The sequence below is a fragment of the Glycine soja genome, chromosome 3 (genome assembly GCF_004193775.1).
Source record: "Glycine soja cultivar W05 chromosome 3, ASM419377v2, whole genome shotgun sequence".
Taxonomy (NCBI): Eukaryota; Viridiplantae; Streptophyta; class Magnoliopsida; order Fabales; family Fabaceae; genus Glycine; species Glycine soja.
The window spans coordinates 40,513,098-40,538,170 of NC_041004.1; the positions used below are offsets into that span (position 1 = coordinate 40,513,098).

Sequence of the window (25,073 nt, forward strand, 5' to 3'; positions counted from 1 at the left end):
GCTACTCTGTATTATGGAGCGAAACAAAAGCTTCTTTTTCTTATGCTGAGAGCATCTCGAGTATAATCTAAGAAATGGGGATGAGTCTCTCAATCTGCATTCCGATATCATATAATTAAATTATTAAAATTTTATTTATTTTATTTTAAAATTAATACATAATTTAATAATTTTTTAAAATAATTTTTTAGACAAATGTATTACAATAAATTTATTAATATATAAGTAGTTAAAAATAAATATATAACAATTAATTTATTTTTTCTAAAATCAAATTTTTAATATAATTTTTTACTAAAAAATACTTATTTTACAAATTTGAATCAAGAATCGGACAGGAAAGAGAATATTCGGTATATGGATATGAAAATAGGAGGTGTGGATTATATTAATTGGTTCTTATAATATATATTATAATTAAATAATTTATATATATTTTACCTAAATGTTGTAACTTTTTTACTCATAGTAATCAATGTTTATATAAATAATTGATTTTTAATTTTAAACAATTCAATATAACACAGATTATTTATAAAAAAAAAAAAACAAATGATGTTTAAAAATAAACAATTGATTAAGCAAGGAACTTTGGACATGCTATTAGAGAGATCTTTGTATAATTCAATTAGATGCGAGTCTTTCTAAATGGTTTTACCTAGATTTTGTCACTCCTTTTTCTATTTCATGGATTATATCCCATGCAATCAACTTTTATCGATGTCAAATAACTACATTATATTTATATTTTTAGTCCATTAGACGTGGAATTCTAAAATGTGTTCATTTAAGATCTAAGGATAAGGATGTCTTTATCAACATTTTAATAATTGAAATCAAACAAGAATTTAATGTTTCAAAATAAAAATACTGACAATACACTTCATTTAAACTGATTTTTCATACATATTCTATTATTAATTCATTTTCTAAAAGTAAACATACTATGTACAAGTAACCTATCTATTTCGCAAAGTAACTATTTTAAATATATATATATATATATATATATATATATATATATATATAAAATAAAAATGTTAGAAATTGTATTAAAAAGATTATTGATGTTTTTCTACAAATAAATAAAAAGTTTGTTTCACCTAAAGACAATTATTTTTTATCTTTGTGTTTTTTTTGTTACTTTATTCCTTGTGATTTAAATAATTAACTCAAACAAACTTTGAAAAATATAATTTAACAAATAAGTATTTAATGCTAAATTAACTCAACCCATTTTTGTGTGTTCTCTTACTTATGACCCGCATGTGTCAGATTAATCTGAATATTTCCAGTATCAGAAAAAAATCAAAAGTTATGTTCTTTAAAAAATTTGTTTGAATATATATTTAGTAACTTAGAGTGCATTTGTGTCACGGATTAAAAGTTGATTATTGAAAATAAAACATGAAAATATTACATATCCGTGTTTGTTATAAGTTTAAAAAAAAATCAGTTATTGTTGATTCCAAGTAATGTGTTATCATATTATTTTTTACATGATATTCCTAATAATATTAAAATGTAACCTAACAATTTTTTAATATATTCATAAATAATTTCAAAGTTTAATATTTATGTACTTATTTTATACCATACATAAAATTGTAATTGAATGATTGTTTTTAAAAAAATTACGATACACAACCTTTTTTCTCGTAATTATCATATTATTCCATAAATAATTTCAAAGTTTAATATTTATGTACTGATTTTATACCATACATAAAATTGTAATTGAATGATTGTTTTAAAAAAATTACGGTACACAACCTTTTTCTCGTAATTATCATATTATTCCATAAAATATAATTCATAAAGATATAACATAATACCTTAAAATAAGGTATTCTGTTTTTTTATCTTAAATTTTTTGGTTATAAAAAAAAATAACTAATCCGAAATTTTAAACACCCCCTTTAAGCAAAGGTTGTGCAGGTTATGCTTTTTTTTTTTTTTCAACTCCAAGTATACCCCAACCAGAAATTAAGACTGTGTTGAAGTTGCAAACTATTTAAGGGAATTAACATCTCTCATAGATATTCTCCCATTCACATATTCAAGTATCAAAACACTAACTACATACCTAAAAACAATATTATCTATTAATCATATCATAAACAAGATTATCTATTAATTATTAATCATGTCATTGTATGTTAGGAAGACGAAGGTTACGTTATGCCTTGTTAGATAAGATAAAAAAAAACCATGACATTCACGGTAGTTTATTAATCGAATGGCATCCCATACAATTTATCATCATCTTTTCCTCTGCCAAGGGGAGAGTGACATCCTATAGTAATTATCCGCATACAGTATATGCTGTTCTTTTTTTAGAGCATCTTATATCCTATTTTCATATCACACTATCACCTGCATACACAAATAATCGCGACAAAGGAGTCTAGCATCTTGTACCAAGCTGTATAAGCAAAAATGTCCAAGGCAGGCTAGCTCTCCTTGTATGATCCTGAGAATACTACAGTATTTAGTCGTATGAACCGAAATTTACACCTCCGAATTGGGGGTATCGCGGGAAGATGCAGATGATAGAACCAACATTTCAAACAGGGAAAAATAAAAGGCATTCAAGACTGCTACCACCCAACTAAAAATAAACAAATTAACCAACCAAATTCCTCAAAAGTGAAAAGACATTTGACATACCAACAATAAACTGGTGGAAAAAAATCATGGTCAAATTACTCATTTCGTCCCCAATAATTTCATGATTCTTTTCAAGTCCAACTCTTCATAACAGAACCATGGCAACAATAACCTGCTCAACGAAATTCAAAACAAACACTAACTCAAGCTCAACGAGATTCAAAATCATACGCCAACTAGAATACTTGAACAAATGTATACACAGCTATGCACAGATCATAAATATGAAGGATTCTTATGAAACACAGATGGTTGAATAGAGGATGTGTTCTACTCAATGCATATTGAATTTTCATAACTTTACAGTCAACCAACCCTGACAAATTAACATACCACCCGATCCTCCCAAAACAAAGAGAACCAGCACCAACGATGGTCAGGTCAAGCTATAATTGATAATTTTCACTGCACACACGAGCAAGTAGACGTAAAATCCTTCATGCACAAATAATAATGAAAATTCAGACACTATATACAAGTTCCTGAGAGCAGACATTGTCACTTCCACATAATTGATAAACCACCACGAATATACATTTCGCAAATCCAAACTCCACCATTCATAAACAGGCAATTAAATAATAAACAAGCACTTCTGTTAGCAGATACTACACAAGAGGAACACGGCCAATACCATGAGCAATTGTCTCATTATTGGAAAAAGCTCAAAGGGATATCATGGGTCAAACAGCCAATTCGATTTCCACAATCACAAACCAGAAAACCAAAGAAGACGCAAAAAGACGTTTTGATCGGATCACAATTCAAAACAAGGCATATTAAAAAACGGCATTTATATTATTTAAAAATAAAGCTTTAATTTTACATCTACACCCTCAAAAGCAACAAAAAGGAAAATAAAACCCTAATTTAAAAATGCGAATCAAATCGGGGTCAACAGAAAACCCTAATCGAAACACAGGAAACAAAACCAATCAAGAGCTGGTGAACTTGGTGACGGCCTTGGTACCTTCAGAGACAGCGTGTTTGGCCAACTCCCCAGGGAGGACCAAACGCACCGCCGTTTGGATCTCCCTGGAAGTAATGGTAGGCTTCTTGTTATACCTAGCCAATCGCGACGACTCCTGGGCGAGCTTCTCGAAGATGTCGTTTATGAAACTGTTCATGATCCCCATGGCCTTGCTTGAGATTCCGATGTCGGGGTGAACCTGCTTCAGCACCTTGAAGATGTAAATCTTGTAGGTCTCCACGCTCTTCTTTGTTCTCTTCTTCTTCTTCTCGCTTCCTCCTTCCTTCGATATCTTCTTCTCGGCCTTGGGCTTCTTCTCCGCCGGAGCCTTCTCTGCGGGCTTTTTCTCCGCGGGCTTCTTCTCGGCCTTTGGGGGAGCCATTGGTTGGTGAAGAGGGAAAGGAGAGGGTCGGTTTTCTATGATGGGAGAAAAAAACTGAATTAGATAGAACGAGTGAAGGAACAGAAGAATGTGTGTGTATATATAGGAAGAGAGAAAGCTTTTGATTGGAAGGGGTTGAGTCACGCGGATCGGTGACGTGGCGTCTTGGATTGACATTGCGTTTTTTCAGCGCCCAAGGATTGCTTCCGTCTTTTGCCACTCGGGTGGGCTCACGAGTTCATTTGCTTGGGATTTGGCCCATTTATTTGACATGCTGTTGACAATCTTATGTTGGATAACTATTTCTTGTATGGAAAGTCCATTCCAGGAAGCAACAACCTCTTAGGTTTGATCTTTGCACTTTCTGCTTTCAAAAGAAAATAACAAAAACTATTTTTAACAAAAGCTAGTTTTTATTGTGTATTATACACACAAGTACACAATGAAAACTAATTTCTTCTTTTTATGTATATTAAATTAAATATACAACGGAAACTAGTTTTCCTTTGTATTTCATTTAAAATATGCAATAAAAATCAGTTTCTATTGTGTAGTTTATGTATTTATTTTATTTGTTTATCATATTTTTATTGAATGATTTTATGACTTTAATGAGTTTAATAAGTTGTTACATAAAATATTAATTAATTTAGTTCATTTTATCATTTTTTTTATTTGTTTTAAATACTCTGATAGTTAAATAATTTTTAAATAAAAAATGAGGCAAAATATGAGACAAATAAAAATCTAAATAAGTCAACATATCATGGAATAATAAAAAAATGAAGATAAAATATTACAAATATGTGAACATAATATAAAAAATAATACAACAAAGTCAAAATAATAACACCAACACATCATTGATGAGTCTTACTCCTTTGATATGTGTATCCTGCTGCAGTGTCTATATGTGTAAATGTTAATGAGTATTACATGCATTAGCATCAATGCCCTAAGTAACCATCCTCAAATCAAGCATTACCTTAAGTTTCTAGGCAATGATCACAAATCAAACCTACAAAGAGGAATATAAGTAGGTATTTGGAAGATTTGATTGTCATTCAATACACAACGAAGATATATATACTTACACAAAAATCCTGAAACTTCCTTGAATTGGACTCTAATTGGGGTGCCTTTAGGAAGCTACACGACTACTCCAGTTTTTTTTTTCTATTGGATGTCTAATGTATGGATGAAAAATAAAGGTGTTAAAAATTAGTTTGATCCGACATATCGACTCACATGACCTGTTTAAACGAGCTAGGTTGAGTTGCACATTTCAACCCAACAACACATAATTCAACCCATTCATTCCGACAACCTTTTTTTCTTCTTAAATTACATTTAACACTTTCAAATTTTTATAATCATCTCTTGAGTATTTTCTTGATTTACTAGCTTTATAACGTTTTTCTCTTTTTAAATCATATTTCATTTTAAAATTGAAAGATATTTTGGGACAAATAAAATGATTAAATGTTTTTATTATTTTCTAAAAAGAAAAGCTTGATGAGTCAACGTAACCCAGCTTGCAACCCAATAAAAAAAAAGGTGTTAGGTTAGACTTTTCAATTGAATACAAAAAAAGTTCCAACCCAATCCAAAATATTTTTGGACGTGTTAAAGATGGATTAGATTGACTCATTTGACACTCCTACCAAGAAATGTGATGGAACCATGTATCCATGCACATACATTAAGAATAACCTGAACTGAGAGTGCTCCTCTAGCCTAATCTTCAAGAATATGATTAAGATAATAAACATCGCATTACATTTCCTGGTAGTAGGTACATACTTTGTAATAATGCACAATGAGCAAGGAATCTCCTTATTGCCCAAATTGTTGTAACACCTTCTCAGGTGGATGGCAAGGGTCTGATACGAGGATTTCAAACTAATACAAGATGCGTTGGAAGACTTTCACCTCTTTATGCAACCAATTAGGTTGTCAAGATTACCTTCTTTAATTGTAGCAAATTTAGGGTTGACCGTATGAGAAATACAACAATAGAACTTATCAACCAAATCCATTTACCAAAATATTATTCCACAAGACATTTCAATTTGGAATCAAAATGATAGTAATTATTATACCATCAAATATACATTGTCAATTGTCATGTATATATTGAATTGTCACGGGTCATAATCAACTACCACATAAGCAAATAATGTGTCACATAGACATGAAAATTAACTTCAAAGAGAATTTTTTAATGACGAGATTAAAGTGATAGACAAATTACATTTTTAAAAACCTAAATAACATTTTGATTCTTTGGAGGCCAAAGTGACACTTCATGCATTTCAGTCCGGAGGAAATACACTCCTGTAAGTCTTTATACCAATTTTTGTAGACTTATTCGTTAGCATTTATTGAAAACTACAAAGTTGACAGAGAAAATTATTAGATGACATAAAACTAAAAAAATTAAAAAAATAATGTGTTAATTAGCATTTCTCTGCCAAGTAAATAAGCAACTCATTTCTACCCGCAAACCAACCATCTACCATCAAAACAGCTAGCCTTAATGAAAAGGCAAAAGTAAAAAATTGCTATAAGATTAAAAAACTGAGCAAAGATAAATGTATTATTGTAGAGAAATCTAGGTCTCGCATCCTTTACATGTAATTTAAAGCTCAAACAAATTCCTCGATGCGGGCTTCTGAGATTTAGACTCTGAAAAGCAGGGGAAATCAATCTTTGTTGAACACGGGAAATGAGATGTTGGCTATAACCTCTGCTCGCAACACTTTGAACTTGAATTTCCGATGAAGAATCGTGTCTTATCTAGTACCTGTCAGGCTGTCACAGCAGGGGAAAACATGAGACATGTCAAACGGGTAATAAAAAATAAAAAATGTGAAAAAGTTTCCTCAGTTGCATTCAGGAAAACTGTAAAAAAAGATCTCGCAATAAAGAACAGCATAACACTAAGACTAATCACATAACGGAATGTCAAAAGGGTATTGTGATGCAGAATTATTTAAAACAAAGTTTTACAATGGTAAGTACTAAGCAGATAGTTTTTTTTTAGAAAAAAAAGGGAAGTTACCAAAAAGAGAGTGCTCAAGACAAACCAAACAGACAGCAACTACTATAGAACAAAAAGGGAGAAGTGAAATTAAAATCTATTTAGAAATGTATTCTTAGTTCACATAGGGATTTATCTTCCATGGAGTTTTCCAGCTTCTTTATATAATGACAATAACCATTTTATGCCAAATTTAACTTTAATTTTTTGCAAAAGACTTGCAGTGTATTTGGACCGACATCCTTTACGGGCATATTGTTGTATTTTCATGTTAAACACCAAATCTATATGTAGCAGCTTCGGGTTTGATCACTTGATGTGGATCTAATGTTTAGAGACGCTAACCAAACATGAAACATACACTTACTATACAAGCAACAGCATCCAAAAAGAAGGCACTGGTATATTTAGCAAGGTCACACCAAGTTAACAATTAACAATATGATGCTAAAGAAAGTTATTCACTATTGAGAACATGCCATGCAAAAAAAATAAAACTATTGAGAACATCTCCTTTAACCTACAGGGCTTTCAACTAAATCAAAGTCAATGCACAAACCACAAATTGTGAAAGATGTTAATGTTAAAGTTAAAGCATTGGTCAGTGCATAACCATGTATATAATTTCAAATTAACAGCAACATAGTTTGATACTTTCACTTAAGTTATTAAATTTCAGGCTTATTTTACAGTCTTGTTCTCTTAGTTTCACCAAAGTTTGAACCCCCCCCCAACAAATAAATAACAAATGCAACAATACTTCTTGTCATACTGTCATTGATTTTGCAAAATGCCATGTCATCTTCATATTAGCAAAGTCACCATTAAAGAGTGATATGCCATAAAATTTACTGCAAAATCAGCAAAAGAAAATGGCACAGCCATGTCAACAAAGATACAGTCGCATCAACAACAACTGACTTGCATCAATTTCAAAACTCCTGGGAAGACGCTATTATAATTGGAATAAGGAGGCTCAAAATCAACTTTGGGTGAAACCAGAAGGACCAAAACTGTAATCCAGGCATTGGCGAAATCATCTCCTATGTTCACAGAAACAATTAGCAATTTTGCTCCCAGCAGACAGCATCTAAAAGACTAAAATTCACCATATGCAGTGCATGTTTGGATTCACACTGAATCATGTTGAGGTTGAGATACCAGCTAATGTGCTAACCTAATTTTTAGGTAATTATTGACATGTTTGGTTTCACATTAAGGAATTGATTCCGAGCCCACAATTGATTTGAGTTGAAACAATTTTAGCCAGCTTTTGTGTTGGATAATAAACTTTATAATTACTAGTAACTTTGTTTTAAAATTTTAAAAAATTCAAGCATAAATCACACTATTTCAAAATCAGATTTAACAAACCGAAATCAATCTCATTTAAAATCAATTTTATAAACCCTCATTGAGAAACACACTCCATTCAAAATCAATTTTAGAACCGCTCAGTCAAACACACACACCCATTATGCATATAAAGTCAGGGAGAGAAAAAAACCTAACCAACACTTCAGATTGACATAGAAAAACCTTGTGCCGGTAGTACTTTTATGAATGTGTGGCTTGCCTTATACACCATTCAAGCAATCAAACGCCCCATTAACAAGTTTTACCATAAAAAAAATAAGCAACCTATTTGATTAATCTGCGTGACCCAATTGAAAAAAGGATTGTGGAGATACAGACAAACCTTGGACAAGCAGCGTTGATGTTCCTGTGAAGAATGCGAGCATCCGCGGAATCCTTGTTATCAATCAACTCCCTCAAACCCTGATTCTCCTGTTTCTCTTCATCCTCCTCTTCTTCTTCCTCTTTCTCAACAACGGCATCAGCAACAGCAGCAACAGAAGAAGGTCTAGCCTTAAACCACTGAAAGTAATTGCCGTATATATACTCAGGGTTATACCCAAATTCCTCATCAAAAGACATGATGTGGCCATGCCACTCCCACACGCGATACCCAGAATCCTCTTCGTCTTGAAACCCGACACATATGTGGTGGTCGCGAACCGACACGGCCTGGCCCGAATTGGGCTTGAGGACGGACTCGCCGTTTCCGCTTAGGACGATCTTGATGACTTCTCTTTCCAGCTTGGCCTCCTCTCTCGCAAGCTCCGATTTCCCTTCGAAGGCTTTCTCGCTGTCCTCGTTGTCACCGCCGTCGTCGTCGTCGTCGCCGAGGTCGTTGAATAAAAAGTCCTCGAGGGACTGTGTGACCAAGGGGTTGTTTATCGGAGCTCGCAGCTGGAGCCTGCCCATCATAGTTTGGAGGAGGAGGTTGTCGAGGCTCGAGTTGGAACCGTTCGGGAATGCACTCATGGTGTTTGAGAAAGGTTCCCACTGAATGAAACGAAAGAGAGGGTTTTAGAATGAGAGGGTTTATGGGTGGGCTATTTATACCCACACGCCACCGCTGGGATTATCCAGTTGTTAATGTAGCGGGAAACGAATCAGGGCTTCCCTTATATCTAAAGCATATGGTTTAGGTTTGATTTCTAATTCATACATTAAAAAAAATCACTTTAATTTTCGGTCAAAAAAATTTTAATTCACAAAAAGAATTATAAAAGTTAAATTTAGATATAAGAGAATTTATAACTACTCATATACATTGTTTAACAATTGAATTAGAGTCATGACCTTTTAGACACAAAAAAATGGGAATTTTGTGAAAATATTTTTAAAAAGATTATTTATTACGATAAAAATAATATTTATTTAGTATCTATAATCTCTACTTTATAATTTATCCTTAATTTAATAGATAAAAATAAGGCTTTGTTTAAATATTTATTAATAAAAAACTTCGAATTAATGTCCATTAACAACACTTTTATAATCGTTTCAACATATTTTTTTATATTATCGTGTGGTTGACTTTGATAAATCGCCGTTGATTGTTGCTTAGAGAACCTTCCTACGAAATATTTTTATTAGTGAAATTTGTAGAAATTAAACTAACAAAAACGAATTTCTCCTTTCTTTTTTATTGACATTGGCTTAGAATTGAAATAAATTGAGATGAATAAGACTTCATTTAATCATGACCATAGTTTTAAAAATAATTTAAGTTAAGATTTTTAAAAAAAAAAAAACAGTAACATAATAATTTTGTGATTGTGACGTTATGTTTAAGTTATTTGTTTTTATTAATTTTATTTATTTGGCAAGGTCAAATTTAGGTGTCATTTATTTTATAACTTTTGACTAGATGAGTAATGAATTTCTATTCATAATCTTTTAAAAATGAAAATAATTTTCAAAAAAATAAAAACAGAAAATAAAAATATAAATCAAACACGATAACCAACCAGAGTTGGATGTAACTGAAAGGACTAATATTCTGATGAGTTAAGATTTGAATCTCATTAAAAGATATATTTATATTCAGCGTCCGACTATGTTTAATCAGAAAAAAACTGAACAAATCTCCCACTGTGGGAAAGAAAAGTGGTGCTTGATATGAATTTTTTTTTCGAGATTAGTGTGACACTACCGAGGAAATACCTACATAGATCTTTTTATTTTTTATTTTTAAAAATTTGTTCCCCTTGCTGCTTCTGTCAACGCTGCAATGTCGATATGGACCTTCAGAAAACCACCAACTATCGAAAAAATTTATATTTAAATTGGTTTCCGCATTATGACATAACCGGAATACTCATTGATCCATCCTCAACACACAATTAGATCACAAAGCTTTAACTATATTCCTCTCAGGAAAAAAACAACAAAAAGTTCTCCAAGCTGGAATGATAAAATTAGCCTATTTTAATTTGAATAAAAGGACATAAAACAAGAAAATAATTTCAACCTATTTAAAAAAACAACATAAAATAATATAAAAAACCATTACACTCTTTCTAATAGAAAGGGTGAGAATATAAAATTATACAGGATTAAAACATTTGATATTGGATTGTGCATGTGCTATAAGAGGCAGGTACATTTGATATTGCAGGGATGACATATTTGAAATTAAGCACGTGTAGTTTGTAGAACATGCATGAGCTAAGAGGCAGCTAAAGTAAAATGTTTTTTTTTATTCCTACATAATATTGATAATGCAGCCTTTTTTCAAGCAAACATCTTCCATTGGTCCGTCAGTTAAAAATCCTTGACGTGCATCATTCATCAACGACTACCGTCTCAAGCTCTCCACTATGTAGTCCGCATACAAGCTCCTTCGTAATAAAGAAAAATGTTATAAGAGATTGATATTTTGATCTGATTATCTATGCATGTAAAATAAAAAGAATATTATAACTAAAATGTCGGGGAATTTGAAAGAGAAAGAGTTTCTACTAATTTAAAAAACTATTTCAAAGAAAATAGGAAATGGTGTGGAACTAAATAAATCAATCCAAAACTTTTGAACCAATTCAGTTTCCACATTAGTCATGACTAAAGTAAACATTAAAGTGTTTTCGAGTCAGAGGAGTGCCACTTACATGGATCTATTAACCGCTTCGAAAGCAGCTGAGGCAGGCAAAAAGTCGTTTACTGCGACTTCCTTGTTTTCATTCTTCTTGTCTAAATCCTTTATGAAGGAAAACAACAATAACATTCATTTCACATGCTGCACTGAAAAGGACCAACGCATTTCATGATTTAATCATGTACATAGACGTTAACAAATAGAAAATTTGAAAACCAAACATTAGAATTTGCATTTTTGGAAGGATACAGTCTTCAAAAAAACGACGAATTTCAGCTAAACGATGTGGAGGAAGCTCCTTGATATCATTGTAATGTCGATACTCGGGATCATCAGCACAGACAGCAATTATCTTATCATCTTTCTCCCCCTTTATATCAGCGCAATAAGTGGTTATTCAATATTCAACATCAAAAGAGGAGTTCTTGCCGTGTGGGAAATGGTGGGAGTGTTTAATTTACCTGATCAATCATGGGCATGAGACCAATTGCTTTGGCCCGAAGAAAGCAACCTGGAAGAACCGGCTCCTGTTCAAGTATGAGTAAAGTTTTGAATCTTACGAAGCATACATAACATAAATTAAGAAAAATTTAATACTAAGATGATAATAATAAGATCCATAATTGTGGGATGATCACCAAGCATTGTTAGACTAGAAGACATCAGTTGAAATTGATAGATTCATTATATGTTATCAAATTCATTATAAAATAAGGTCGTGCTTAAAATGGATTTAAAAATGAGTAGACAAAAAAAATGAGATGCAGACAATCGTAAGAATGCATGCATGTCTTAATGAAGACATCCGGGGAAAATTTGATATATCAACGGATATATAAATACCTGCATAATAATCAAGACATCCAGGGGATCACTGTCCTCACAAATAGTACGTGGGATAAACCCATAATTGTGAGGATACACAACTGATGAGTAAAGAACACGGTCGATCTGTTCATAGATTAGTGTTTAGAACTTGACATAGTAACAATATAATAAAAAATAACTCTGCAACGATTGCAACCTTGATAAGCCCCGATTTTTTGTCCAGTTCATATTTCACCTTGCTCCCTTTCCCAATCTCAATCACCTGAAATATTTAATCAAGTTACATTAACAAATTGCTCAAAGGTGATATTTGAAAAAAAAAAATCTTTTTTTTGTCCTTTGGAAATATAACAATATTAGTATATTACAACTCCACAACTTAACAATCAAGTTGATCATGTTACCAAGGCAGTATCAAAGGTTGGGGGGACTAAACAAAAGAAAACAGGGCAGAGGGCATTTTCTTTTTGTTGCTTGACTATATTGAATTCTTCAGAAAACCTAGTTTATCCAACAAGTTCCTTGGTTCTAACCTTCATAACCCAAGTTCTGAAGAAATTTGATTATTCTACAAGCATATGTGAACTACACGGGTCCTACATTCTACAATGAAATGTTTAGTTTACTATTTGGGCAGACTTACACAATTGAAGATCGTTGGAGCACCAGGCCCTGCATTAAAACAGAATTGGTTACCTTGGCAAACCAATTGAAGCACTAACAAGTCACCGTTTTTTACCTATTTCTGAATGCTTACCTATCTCAAGGTCGTGCCACGGGTGTGCAGCAACAGATCTTCTGGTCATGGATGAAATAATCCTCTCATTAAGAGGAGGGTGTGAGTGTGAGGAATGATAAGAGATGGGAACACTGTTTGGAGTCTCCTTTGGTGGAACCACATTTGCAACCTGAAATTATAATCATCAATACAACAGTTTTTTCAGTCACTATATGATAGAAACATTGTTTCTCAGGTTATTTTCCTCACCAGGCAAAATCACGGTGGCTTTGGTTAACATAATTTATAAATCTCCACTATATTAACATTCACTTGAAGATTAAAAAATATGTTTGCAATTTAACCTTTCTGAGAGTACCAAAAAGCACGTTATCTGAAAACTAATATTATAATGAAATCCTGAAAGTATAATCAGTTAATCACACCATATAAACAAATCAACTAATTAGATAATTAAATATTACATAGATGCCCCTTGTTTACTTTTCATATCAATCTAATAAAATAAAGAAAGCAGAAGATATTTCTTACAGTTTCGGCATCCATATCGGTTTCAACCATCTGTGGCCCTTCTGAAACAGCAAAGAAAGAAAATAATCTGCTATTCAGCTCCAAAGAGCATCAACCACTCTTATATATTTATATATAAAAAATGAATAGATGAATCAATCAAGCAATCTAAAATATTTTTCTATTTTTTTAAAATCAATACAGGACATGTTTTCCTTTTTCTGTTTCCAAAACTTACAAAAGGCGAACCGAAAACACTGTGAAATCGTCGAACAAATAAAATAAAATATCCGAAAATGACCGCAGATCTAATCAACTCGAATCCATAACCTAAGCTTAACAGAACGGGGTTTTGCTAAAGCATCACACGCCACCTAAAGTGGTGGGAACAAACGCCCTTCGCAAAGATATCAGCTGAGCAAGTGTTCCACGTTTTAGATTCAAGAGATGATTCAAAAATTACATTAAGAATCAAGCACAGAAACATTAGAAGGAGTGTGCCTGCAAATAGTTTTTTTTTATAACGTTGCAAACACTAAAAGCGAGTGATCGGGCTCACGAACGGAACCAGAACAAATCCGACACGAAAACGCAAGTGAAACGACGACGTGCGAGTGTGAAGTGAAAGCAGAGAAAACAGAAACTCACCGGCGCAAGGTGAAGCTCGTCTGCAGAAGGAAGGAAACACAAGTGAAGGTTCAAACACAGATCTCGAAAAGGCAAATAAAGCGTGTGAGAGATGTTAATGCTTGTGAGTGTGTGTGTGACAGCAAAATAGAGGAGAAGAGAAGAGATGAAGGTGAGAACCTTGGGGCTCTGCTTGCTACTGTTGTTCTGTGTAAAGGAAAGAAGAAGAACGAGCACAAATAAAAGTGCAAAGGAATAAGAAAAAGGATACTCAACTAGCGACAAAATTCTTACCTTCGTTGCCTATAAGAGGAAACTCAAATATCAATTTAGTTTCTGTACGTTTACTTTTCTTTTTCTTTTAGATTTTGGTGCGTAATTTCATAAAATTTATATACTTTTTCAATTTTAGCTCATTTAAGATATATTTTTTGATTCTTAGAAATTTATGTTTTTTAGTTCTTATAGACTGAAAATAAAAACAAAATAAAAACTTACACCAATCAAAATTTAAAAGTACAAAAATATAAGAACTAAATTCATATTCAAGTCAAAGAAAATAATACGTAGTACATTATTGTTCAACCAGCTCCTTTTTTTATTATAAAAAAAACACATAAACCTTTTGTTTTTCAAAAGTTTAGATTTGAGCAAAACACACTAACTTGAGCAAAAAATTTATAGTAGAATTTTCATACAGTTTATTATTAAGGAAAATTTGATAATAAAACTCAAGTTACCATTAGTATGTTCTTCAAAAAAAAAAAAATCGTATGAGGCAAAAGACTAAACTAAGTGTTTCAATCATAATTGGGTTATAACTTAAAGTTTTCTTACATTAGTGTTATATCACAAATTATTGTGTATAATAAATTTATTAATTTTAATAATAATTACTTAAAATTTTAATTTTTAATTGATTAATATTATAATTTTTCATATCAATAATATATATCCATTGAAAACTGTTTGCATTTGATAATTTTGATATCTTGATGATAAAATTACCTATTAAATAAAATCATTTATCCGACCAGAATTTGCTTAAGTCAAAAATACATTTTATTTGTATTAAAAAAGTTTAATGAAAATTTAATATTAAGAGATGTAATTTAATTAATAGAGTAAGAGTATGAATTTGTCATAAACCTAAACCTCTTCAACTTTTATGAATGAAAGAAAAATATCAATACCATGACGGCGTTTCTGACGGTCGAGCATTGTAACTGAGATATTCTGTTAGGTTTGGAGAGTAGTTTTGTTTAGTTTGGTGTCAAAATATAGAAAGAGAATATTCTTTTTAATTGGTCCAGAGCAAAATGGATATTGGACAATGGACATAGTCAGGATCAGGTGTGGCAAACGTTCTCAGTTGACAGTTGTCTAGTCTAATCCTGAATTCGCTTGTTGATAGCTTTGGAATTGCCATGTGGCTCAGGTCACACCCTTCATATTTCATGGATTGACCAAAAAGACAACTCTTTCCAATATGTTGGATCAAAATTAGTATTATAATTTAATTATTATTATAATGCACACATGAATATTTTAACGGAGTTACATGATACATTTTTTTGGTTATGCAACATGTTTCAAAATGTGATTGTATATGAATTGTTTCGACTTTCAACTCATTTTTTGGCATTTTTGCTGAGGTGAATACTGCTGTTACTGCCATGGAGATTCCTAAAACTAATGCCTGGCTTTTCTTGAGGCTGGAAACAGATTCTTCCTCATAGGCCTTATTTCATTCCTTGCTCTTGGCAAGTTCTTCCCTAAGAAGCTTAGGATCATTCACATTTATTGTAAATGTAATGATTGTGCAGATATGTTAGCTAGCTTTGGTACAGATAACATATAAGTTATTTTTGGTGGGACTCACCACCTTTTTTTATATTGCATGATCTTCTTAGATATAAAGATGATTTACCTTTTTAAATATTCAAATAGTTTGTTCTCCTTGGACTTGGTTTGATTCTCCCAAATATTTTGTTTATCCTCTCTTATCAATATATTTATGGTGTGTGTGCGACCGAAGATCAATAGGAGTAACAGTTATGACGCTTAATGATGTTCCTTTTGCTTAAAAATATGTTTCTACTCACACTTCAGTCAAAATATAATTCATTACAATCTCTTTCTCTTTTATCTCATCTTTATCTATTTTTTTCTTCGTATTTCATGTTTTATTTCCGGTAACATTAATTTTTTTTTTAATTCCTCATCACATTATTTATTATATTTATTTTATCTTTCTTTTTTATTTTATTTTCTCTTTCTATCTCTCTTTTAAGTTTCTCATTTTCCTTCCTTACACGTGGTAGAATTGCATAATGAGTAAGATGGGCCCGAATGCAAATTCATTTTAACAAAACAAAACATGAAGAAGTACAATGAATCCAAAAATTGATGTAGAATGTATCATCGACCTGTATATATAATGCATGCAATAAACAAACATTCAATTAAAAAAATAAAAACCAAAATCAAAATTACCAAAAAAATAAAATCAAAATGTAACCATGAACAAAAGAAAAATTAGCTAGGATCGAAGCAGGATCAGTCACAATCTACAACCAGCACCCATTAATCGCCATTTCCAACCTCCAAAAGCTAGCCCCTTTGCATGTCATTGAAAGTGAAGTTTGTGATGTGGGGGATTATGGGAGAAAAGAGATGGATTTGTTAAAGAGGCGATAGTGGGTGGAGAAGGACGGATCAGTAATGGGAGGAAAAGAGATAAGGGTGCTGAGGAGGAACAAGCACTTTAGAAAAAGGGGGGATGAGGAGAAGCTGAAATGGAATCCAAATAGTTTTGGACGAACTGGTTTTTTTTAAAGTAAACGTGTAAATGATAGAAAATCAATAAAAAGAAACGATATATCATGGAGTGTCTCCTGAAAAAAAGTATATAATACTAAGTTGAGAATTTTTATGAGTCACTGTTACAACGTTATAAAAAGAAATTGATTTGGTTTAAATACAATTTATATATGATGAATCTTAAAACATTAAAACTTAAAAAGTAAACAAGGATAATAATTAAACTCATTATATATTGATATTTAAAAAATTATTCGTATTATCTATTGGATAAATAATTATCATAAAAATTTAATAAATACATATGTCAATATGTTTTTTTAGGGGAAATACATATGTCAATATAGATACAATAAAATCTAAATTATTATATGTTGGATTTTTATTTTTTTTTGCCACATTAGTATACTGTTAGAGCCAAGTTAACATAATGTTAGTATCACAGTAGAATAAATGTTATACTATTACATCATTATGTGAATTTTATGTCATCACAAAGATGTTACGTTAATAATTTTTATTATTAAAAATCGATAACAAATTAATAGTGGACAAAAATTACCAAATTTTAAAGTGAACTAAATGTGCAATAATTTTTTTGAAAATTTAAAATTGCACAATTATAAACATGGACTAAAAATAGAATTAAGCCATAAAAATGCACTAATAGACAAGGAGACCTAGTTATTGGATTCAGGAATTTGAAATGATAAACCCATTATCCCAACAAAACGAACTGAATTTATTTGGATTTGCTGGTTCAATCCAAACTATTTTAGACTTTAGATAAAATGTTGTTGTTTCTTTCATTTCCGGTATTGCTTCTTGCACTTTTGATTGTTTTTTGAAAAATTCCTTTGCATTTCCGAATGATCCTTCCAAAATATAATAAGAAATACAATAATCAATAGTGGGAGTGCTGAAAGCACGTCCCAGGTTAAATCATGGAGTTCATAGGATAACTGGTGTACCCTTGCCCTCATCATGTTTCATAGACCCATACTTTGGGAAATTGATATTTTCACTTCCTCTAGTTACTAAAATACTCCCCTTTATAATTATTTTTCCTAAAATAGCCTCGAAATTACATTCCTTTTTGTAATTCGTGTTGCCTTTTCAACAAATGTTTAATTTATAGTAAACGTTCTCCGCCAAGACCACACCCCCTCCACCGACATGCTGCATATATACTAAATGAAAGATAATTATTTCAACTTTGGTTTGGTAATGAAAGTGGAGTTGTTGCATCTTAAAAAAGATGAGATGGAAGTTACTGACGGATCAGAATTTTTTTTAGTGTGAACAAAATATAATCTAATATTTTTTCGGATGAAAGATAATATAAATTCTATTAAAAGAGTATTAAAAAAATTGAAAAAAATAAAAACTAAAATGATAAAGTGAATAAAATTAGTGTTAATTTTTTTTCTTTTTTCTTTTTTCAACTTTTTACTTTCATCTTTTAAAATAATTTTGTTATGGGAGTGACACCTATTTTTTTATGAGACAAAAATATTTATTTAATATATTCAAATAAAAATATTTACTTGGGATTTGGTAGAAATTGGGATTAAGGGAATTATTCGTGCAAATGACGAGAATAATGGAATTTGGAAATTAAATGTATGGTGGAATTATGCAACCCTTCCACAATCGTTATTTCTTTTTGTTTGCTATTTAGTTTGTTTCATAGGTGATCTAGGACCTAGTTTCAAGTCTTGCTCTCAACATTAATAAATTGATGTATTTGGTTGGTGCGTGATATTTAGCTGCCATCCATTGTGGCCTTATGCAAAAATTTGAGTCCAAGCTAGTGGTGCAGGTGTCAGCGGGGTCAATGAAGCTTAGGTTTTGCAACTTACAAGGAAGAGTGCCACGTTGGGGTGTCAGCAGAGGATTGCAGAAAAAAGCAAGTGCAAATTAAGGATATTTTGGGGAAAAAATCGTAAAAGGGAGTGGATCAGTAATGAGGGGGAGTGTATATAGATTTACCCAAGAATTAAATCTTACTTTTAATACTGTGCTTTACATAGTACAAAGCGGAATGCACCCGATAAAAAAAAAGGGATGCATTTTTGTAATCCCTTAATAAGATGGGCCATAGGCCCAATACATGGTGCCGACACCCATTTTTATTTCCTGAGAAGAACAGAAAACATAAGAGGAAGTGCAATAAACAAATGTCACCTGGTGCATGTTATGATGTGACGACAATAAGTAAACAAGTCTATGATAAGTTGTTTTATGAACATCTAAGATATTTTATGAAAATAATTTATCATATATTCATTAATTACTTTGAGTTTACTTTTAACAAAATTGTTAAGATAATTTATGGAAATAACTTATAATTTGAATAAAAAATATATTTTTCAATTATAAAATTATTTATACATAAACACATTATTTTATAAAGACAGCTAGTACTTTCATTGACAAACTATTTAGCTTGATTTGTGTAAAAAAAAAAATCCCGAGTGAAAAAGATTTTCATTTAAATACTATAAGTTGCATACACAAACTTTGAATTTAAATCCATTGATTTAACTAAAATAATTTTGTGTCAATTATAAGTTCGGTTGTGCACAAACATTTAAATTATTTGGTCAATTATATTTTTAGTCCTTAAATTTGTTCAAATTTTCACTTTTAACTTTTAAACAAAAATTGATGAGTCTTACTCCCCTAATTTGTACCTCCGTTTTCATTGTCATTTAAAATCCCTTTTATGTGTTGATGTGGTAATTAAATTTGAATTATATGCAAATATTTGTGGCCGTTTATAATTTCTAGCAGACATAAACCGCCAGAAAATGCTTTAGTAGAATATCAGAATCTTCGATGGACACCATCAATCAGAACCACCCTCATCTGAAATAAAACCTGCAAGTTGAAGGAAATAAAAAGAAAAAAAAAAACAAACACAACATTCCAAATCACAAATCAAAGCCCCAAATTGCAAATCCATCTCAGATCTAAAACAGAACACAATACAATATCGAAATTCATCTTCTTCGTGGAAACCCACCGTTGATGTCATCGTTGAGTTTGGTGCTCCTTAAGCCTTGAAGAGGGGCCTCGTCAAAGCCACCGAAGGTCATCACTGCAGCGGTTGCCGCCGCGCTCACTCTCTCCCCCTGTCGCCTTTCTCTTCTTGTGTTTTTTGTTGGATCTGGAAGGCGAGTTAGAAGAGAAGGATTGGAGGAAGCATCAGGGCTCGAAGAATTGGATGTCTTGGAACAGAATAACCTTCCCTTAAAAATCATATATGATCACGAGAGGCTTGCCATTACGGGATTTTATTGCCAAACCCCTCTTTCTTCTTCTCTTCGTTTCTAATTCTATGAAAGAGCACTTTTTTTGTTTTAAGGAAAATAGAATTTATTTTAGTACAATTGTCTTCACGTTGGTGAGTTACTTCTTATGTTCTTTGATTGAAAACAACAATTCATAGATTTACTATGTTTGAGGTGAAAGCGATTTTTGTTGATTTGAAGCAAGCTTTACTAGGGTTGTGTTTGCACTTATTCAAGATTAGAAATCCTATTTAAGAAACAGAAATTAAATCCTTTATTTAAGATTTTTTTTTTTAGTTTTTGACCGCCAGAAAATTAAAATCATCACAAATATTTTATAATAGTTAAAATTCAATTGTCAAGTCAGCAAATAACAGACCCTTTAAACGGCAAAGATAAAGAAAAAAAAACAGAAGTAAACATTAGGGACTAAAATCAATAAAAAAATCTGTTTAGACACTAAAAATAAAAAATTGAAAAATTAAAAGGATTACAAAATAATTAACCCTAAATTATTTATCTGAATACAACCTAAATTAACACGTTATGCTATTTGTGTGTGCTATAAGGAGAGTTATGTAGCCCAATAGCCTGTCCCTATGCTTGACATTCCTGGGCAATTTGTCTTTAATCTTTAACTAATATTTTAAATCTCTGGTATCGGTTTCAATGCAACACAATTATAGTGTGTTTGCTTTGGCATTATGTTAATGTTGATCCACATCCTTCTTTGTTTGGCGAGAAGCGAAATTGAAATTCTAAAAGCATTTTAATGTAACTTTTGCAATGATTAAATTGTTTGGTGTGGTTTCAATGTCAGAGATCTATTCCGAAGTTGTCATTCCAAATATGCTATAACCAAATTACCCGTATTACTTCCTTATTTTGCATTCCGTATAAGGAAAGAATTCTCTCAAGTAAATAAATAAAAAAAAAGACCTTGAGTTGAGATGCTAATATATGATGATCAAATTGTTTTTTTTATTACAGAATTTTTTTCCAAAAAAATATTAATAAAATGTATTAAAGGGTTAAGATTCCTCCAATAATAATGTCATGCCAGAGAACTCATTCCCCTCCCATATTCATGTGAAGGTGGCCCAATACCCTATTATTTTCCACAACCTTTTAGCGTTTCTGGCAATCTATGCACAAAGCGAGAAGAAAGCTTGTTTATATTTTACGTGAATCTGAAATCATTCGTTAGTTTGCTGGCTGGCACCCCTAACCTATTTATTCATTACTCATTAAAACCACGCCAAACTTATTTACACTTTTTGTTTTTATATTTTATTTTTATCCTTCCCCTGCAAGTGAGAAAAAGAAGGTGTAGTCTAGATTAGAAAATTAGAGAGAAACAACGTACAGCATATTTAATTATTTATTTTGAAGCTTCTTATATTCTTTAAACTAAAAATACAAGTGCATCTTAGAGGTTTAAGTTACTTGTCTGATTCTTAGAGTTAAGAATCAGTTCTTTGTTAAGAGTACCATTAGAGCAGAGTGACTTGTTTTAGTGTCAACATTATTTAATTAAGCCGATGGCATAGTAATTAGCAAACAATGCTTATAAAAATAAAATGTAAAAATTTAGGTTATAATTATTTACAATTTTAATTTAAGATGATATACATTTTTACAAATAACTGTTAATTAAAAATGAGTTTGAAACACAATAATTTGTATTGCAAATTTTAATTTACAATTAAACTTTATATATAAACAATACCATTATCAGAAGAAAAAAATCACTTTAATTTAGTGGCATTTGAGCAATTGGAAAATAAATGGAAACCTACAGCAATTAGAGAGTGGGGGTTCACTTGTTCTATAACTGTTCATTGCCTTATTTGGTAATATTGTTTTGATCGTTATATACAATTAATTCTATCACAAAATTGACTGAATGAAATCCTAACCATTCAAAATAAAATATTTTTAAAAAAATTAGACCCTATATATGATTGTGGTGACTGTAGTAGGACCATGTATTTGCATTTTCTAACGGTAGTAGGAAAATCATAGTCCCTCTTTATCCATCCCAATTTCACTTCATATTTCTTTTTATTTTACATCACATTATTTATCACATCTATATATGATTTATTCTTTTTTATGGATATTATTTATTTCTCTTTTCCACAACTACACCCAAAAAATGAGGTCTATTTTTATACATCATTGCTTGAAATTTATGCGGTGCCATGCCAATAGGTCGACTTGGGCTGAAGGTCTTATCATACGAATTGTAGCTTAAAGCATCCACTTTCGGTTATACAATTGCCGCGAACACGTTTTTTTCTTTTAGTTTCATTCTCATCATTTGGATATGCGAGGGGGCAATAGTTTTCTTTTCTCTCGTTCACCAATTGTTAACTAACATGCTCAGAACGTAAGCATCATAACACAAAGACAGTATAACTTCACCGATTAATAGCTTTCTCAAAGTAAGGTGCATGCAACGATCGAAAAAGAAGAATGAGAACAGCAGAGACGTTAGATAAATACTATCTACTATTTTCATCGTGCACACTACACAACCTTTAAAAGTATATCCAATTCAAGACAAGGACATGCGCAAACACAACCCACCATAAAAGTGAGTCTTGCTATCGAAGTTGGATTGGATAAACCGCGTGAACCGGCCTTCACATCGAAAAAAAAATATTACTTTTGTTGATTTGGATACGAAGAGGGACATAAGTCACATAACATGAGACACACTCGTTTCGCTTCGCATACTTTCAGTCAATGACAGCGCAAATCATCACCCATGAAGATGCACGAAGCGTATCAGCTGATGTTGAAATCAATATTTCAAGAATTCTTTGAAAAAAAACTAAAGAGAGGGGAAAAAGAAGAAAGAAAGGAAATTAAATTACATCAATGAACATTATCAACGTAGAAAAACGCCAAAAGGAAAGATAAATCGTGTCAAATAAAAGACAAATAAGACTCTGATTGAAAACAATTGCTTTTTGGGGTAAAAAATTGCAGTTCACTAAAATAGCTTTGTAGCTAAACTAGTGGATCTCATTTTATTCATTGGTAGTAAAATTGTTGAGGTCCAATATCTTTGTAATAGAAAAAATTATTCTCATATAATAAATTAAAACATATAACTTTTTTCATTCACCTTTTCAACAGTACATGCTTAATATTTCTTTAATTTGTAATAAATTTTAAGAATAGCATCACAATAACTTTTTCAACTGTTTACCATTAAAGTTTATTTTTCATACATTATCAATATAAAGAATTCTTTGAATTATGATTTTTTTAATAAAAATATTATATTTTTTTAACGAGTATGGTTATTGTAGTTGTAATACCTTTTTAATTATGAAGATAATAATACACTTACGTGTTTGCCACTTCCTTGGCAGGGCCCCGGCAAAGCATGTGGTCACATAGCAATGTTTTGTAAAAGTATAGGTCAAAATGCAAAGACAAACTAGGATAGGAGGGATTCACTCCGCTATTCGTGTAAATTGTAATATCGTACACCTTTTATGGATTCATAACCTTTTGAGTCCGTAAGTTGTAAGTCTTTTTTTTTTTTTTTTAGTGTTACGTTACAAGAGAGGCTCTTGCTATTTTGACTCCCAGTTTGCTAATTGCACCCTTACCTTTCTTTTATATATTTTTTAACCTTATTTATACACCCCAAGTTTATTATTCTTTTAAACACTGATTTACACCCTTTCTTTTTCATTGAAACCACTTTTTTCTCCTATAAATCCCTCTCTTTTAGAATTGAGATATTCTGGAAAGTAATTTCCAGAACTATATTTTAACCAAAAACACATAGATATGAAAGTTATCTTCTGGATTTGGGATGTCATTTTTTAAATTAATTTTTGGAACTATATTTTTACCAAAAACATGGATTTGAAAATTAATTTGTGGAATTGAGATGTGTTGATTCGGAAAGTGATTTGCAGATTATATTTTAACCAAAAACATATAGTTTTGGAAATTACTTAACAAACGGTAGGAGTAAATAGCAAGAGCCCCACGATAAATCTTGAGGCAATTAAGTAAGATTGTTATGGTCTATCCGGTGTAAATAGAATTTAATTTCTTTTAAGAAAAAGTTTAATCAAACATTGGCTTAATTAATGCCTTAAAGTAGAATATTTTATAATGAAAGATGTACATTACTAACATAATACCGAAGTGGACCCAGAAACTTGCATGGAAAGAAATCATTCGCACTGATTAATTCCAATGAACAGACAAATCCAAAAATCAGTACTTCGAATCTGATATTATTTGACTATTTGTTGGCCACAATGAAGCGGAATGACTACATCTCATGTGTGCAATGTTTGTTCCTATCAACCGACCAACATTGGATTAATCCTTAGGCATCAAAGCAACAAATCATAACTTGGAATCGAGAAAGCAGAGATGAAAACAAGAAAAGTGGAAAACATCGTTTAGCTCCGTCTCTGTGTATATTGAAATATCTAGAAAAGTATATCTATACATATTGTTAAGATAGTTTCATAAAAAATAATAAATTCATTAAGAAACTTAGTCACAAAAAAAAAAAATTTATTTAATTAAAATATCAGCTTAAATTTTCTTTTCGTTCATATAATTTTATGATTAAACAATTTTGATCTTTCTATAAAATTTATTATACATTTGATCGTGGACTTCTTAAAATTTAACAATTTTAATCCATTATTAATGTGTTATCAAATTTTAACATAAATTGATTATATAACAC

At 31.2% G+C, this 25,073-nt stretch overlaps 3 protein-coding genes across 4 annotated transcripts; all 3 read right to left on the reverse strand.

Annotated features, from left to right (window-relative positions):
- Positions 1–3,447: 3,447 nt before the first annotated feature.
- Positions 3,448–4,109, reverse strand: LOC114407007 (probable histone H2B.3). Its single transcript, XM_028369915.1, has one exon. The coding sequence runs from the start codon at positions 4,020–4,022 to the stop codon at positions 3,606–3,608; it is 417 nt and encodes a 138-aa protein (XP_028225716.1). The 5' UTR covers positions 4,023–4,109; the 3' UTR covers positions 3,448–3,605.
- Positions 4,110–6,461: 2,352 nt separating this feature from the next.
- Positions 6,462–9,495, reverse strand: LOC114407008. Its single transcript, XM_028369916.1, has 2 exons — positions 8,765–9,495; positions 6,462–6,836 (listed from the first exon to the last, which is right to left on the reverse strand). Exons 1-2 carry the CDS (start codon positions 9,391–9,393, stop codon positions 6,818–6,820), a joined length of 648 nt encoding a protein of 215 aa, XP_028225717.1. The 5' UTR covers positions 9,394–9,495; the 3' UTR covers positions 6,462–6,817.
- A 1,414-nt stretch (positions 9,496–10,909) lies between these two features.
- On the reverse strand, positions 10,910–14,515 carry LOC114407009 (soluble inorganic pyrophosphatase 4-like). 2 transcript variants are annotated; one of them, XM_028369917.1, is made up of 11 exons: positions 14,397–14,515; positions 14,238–14,257; positions 13,611–13,651; positions 13,098–13,248; positions 12,984–13,012; positions 12,537–12,602; positions 12,356–12,463; positions 11,974–12,039; positions 11,762–11,882; positions 11,526–11,607; positions 10,910–11,258 (listed from the first exon to the last, which is right to left on the reverse strand). In XM_028369917.1, the coding sequence occupies exons 3-11, from the start codon at positions 13,638–13,640 to the stop codon at positions 11,216–11,218; spliced, it is 696 nt and encodes a 231-aa protein (XP_028225718.1). In that variant the 5' UTR covers positions 13,641–13,651; positions 14,238–14,257; positions 14,397–14,515; the 3' UTR covers positions 10,910–11,215. The 2 variants fall into 2 exon arrangements, with proteins under 2 accessions (XP_028225718.1, XP_028225719.1); XM_028369918.1 differs by having other exon boundaries at positions 14,238–14,299; positions 14,397–14,513.
- Between the last annotated feature and the right edge of the window lie 10,558 nt (positions 14,516–25,073).

Coding starts and splice junctions, on each gene's coding strand:
- LOC114407007 (XM_028369915.1), bottom strand. CDS start 4,022: ATGGCTCCCCCAAAGGCCGAGAAGAAGCCCGCGGAGAAAAAGCCCGCA.
- LOC114407008 (XM_028369916.1), bottom strand. CDS start 9,393: ATGAGTGCATTCCCGAACGGTTCCAACTCGAGCCTCGACAACCTCCTC.
- LOC114407009 (XM_028369917.1), bottom strand. CDS start 13,640: ATGGTTGAAACCGATATGGATGCCGAAACT. Junction 13,249..13,610: donor CCGATATGGATGCCGAAACT/GTAAGAAATATC, acceptor TTATAATTTCAG/GTTGCAAATGTGGTTCCACC. Junction 11,259..11,525: donor GAAGCGGTTAATAGATCCAT/GTAAGTGGCACT, acceptor TTTATTACGAAG/GAGCTTGTATGCGGACTACA.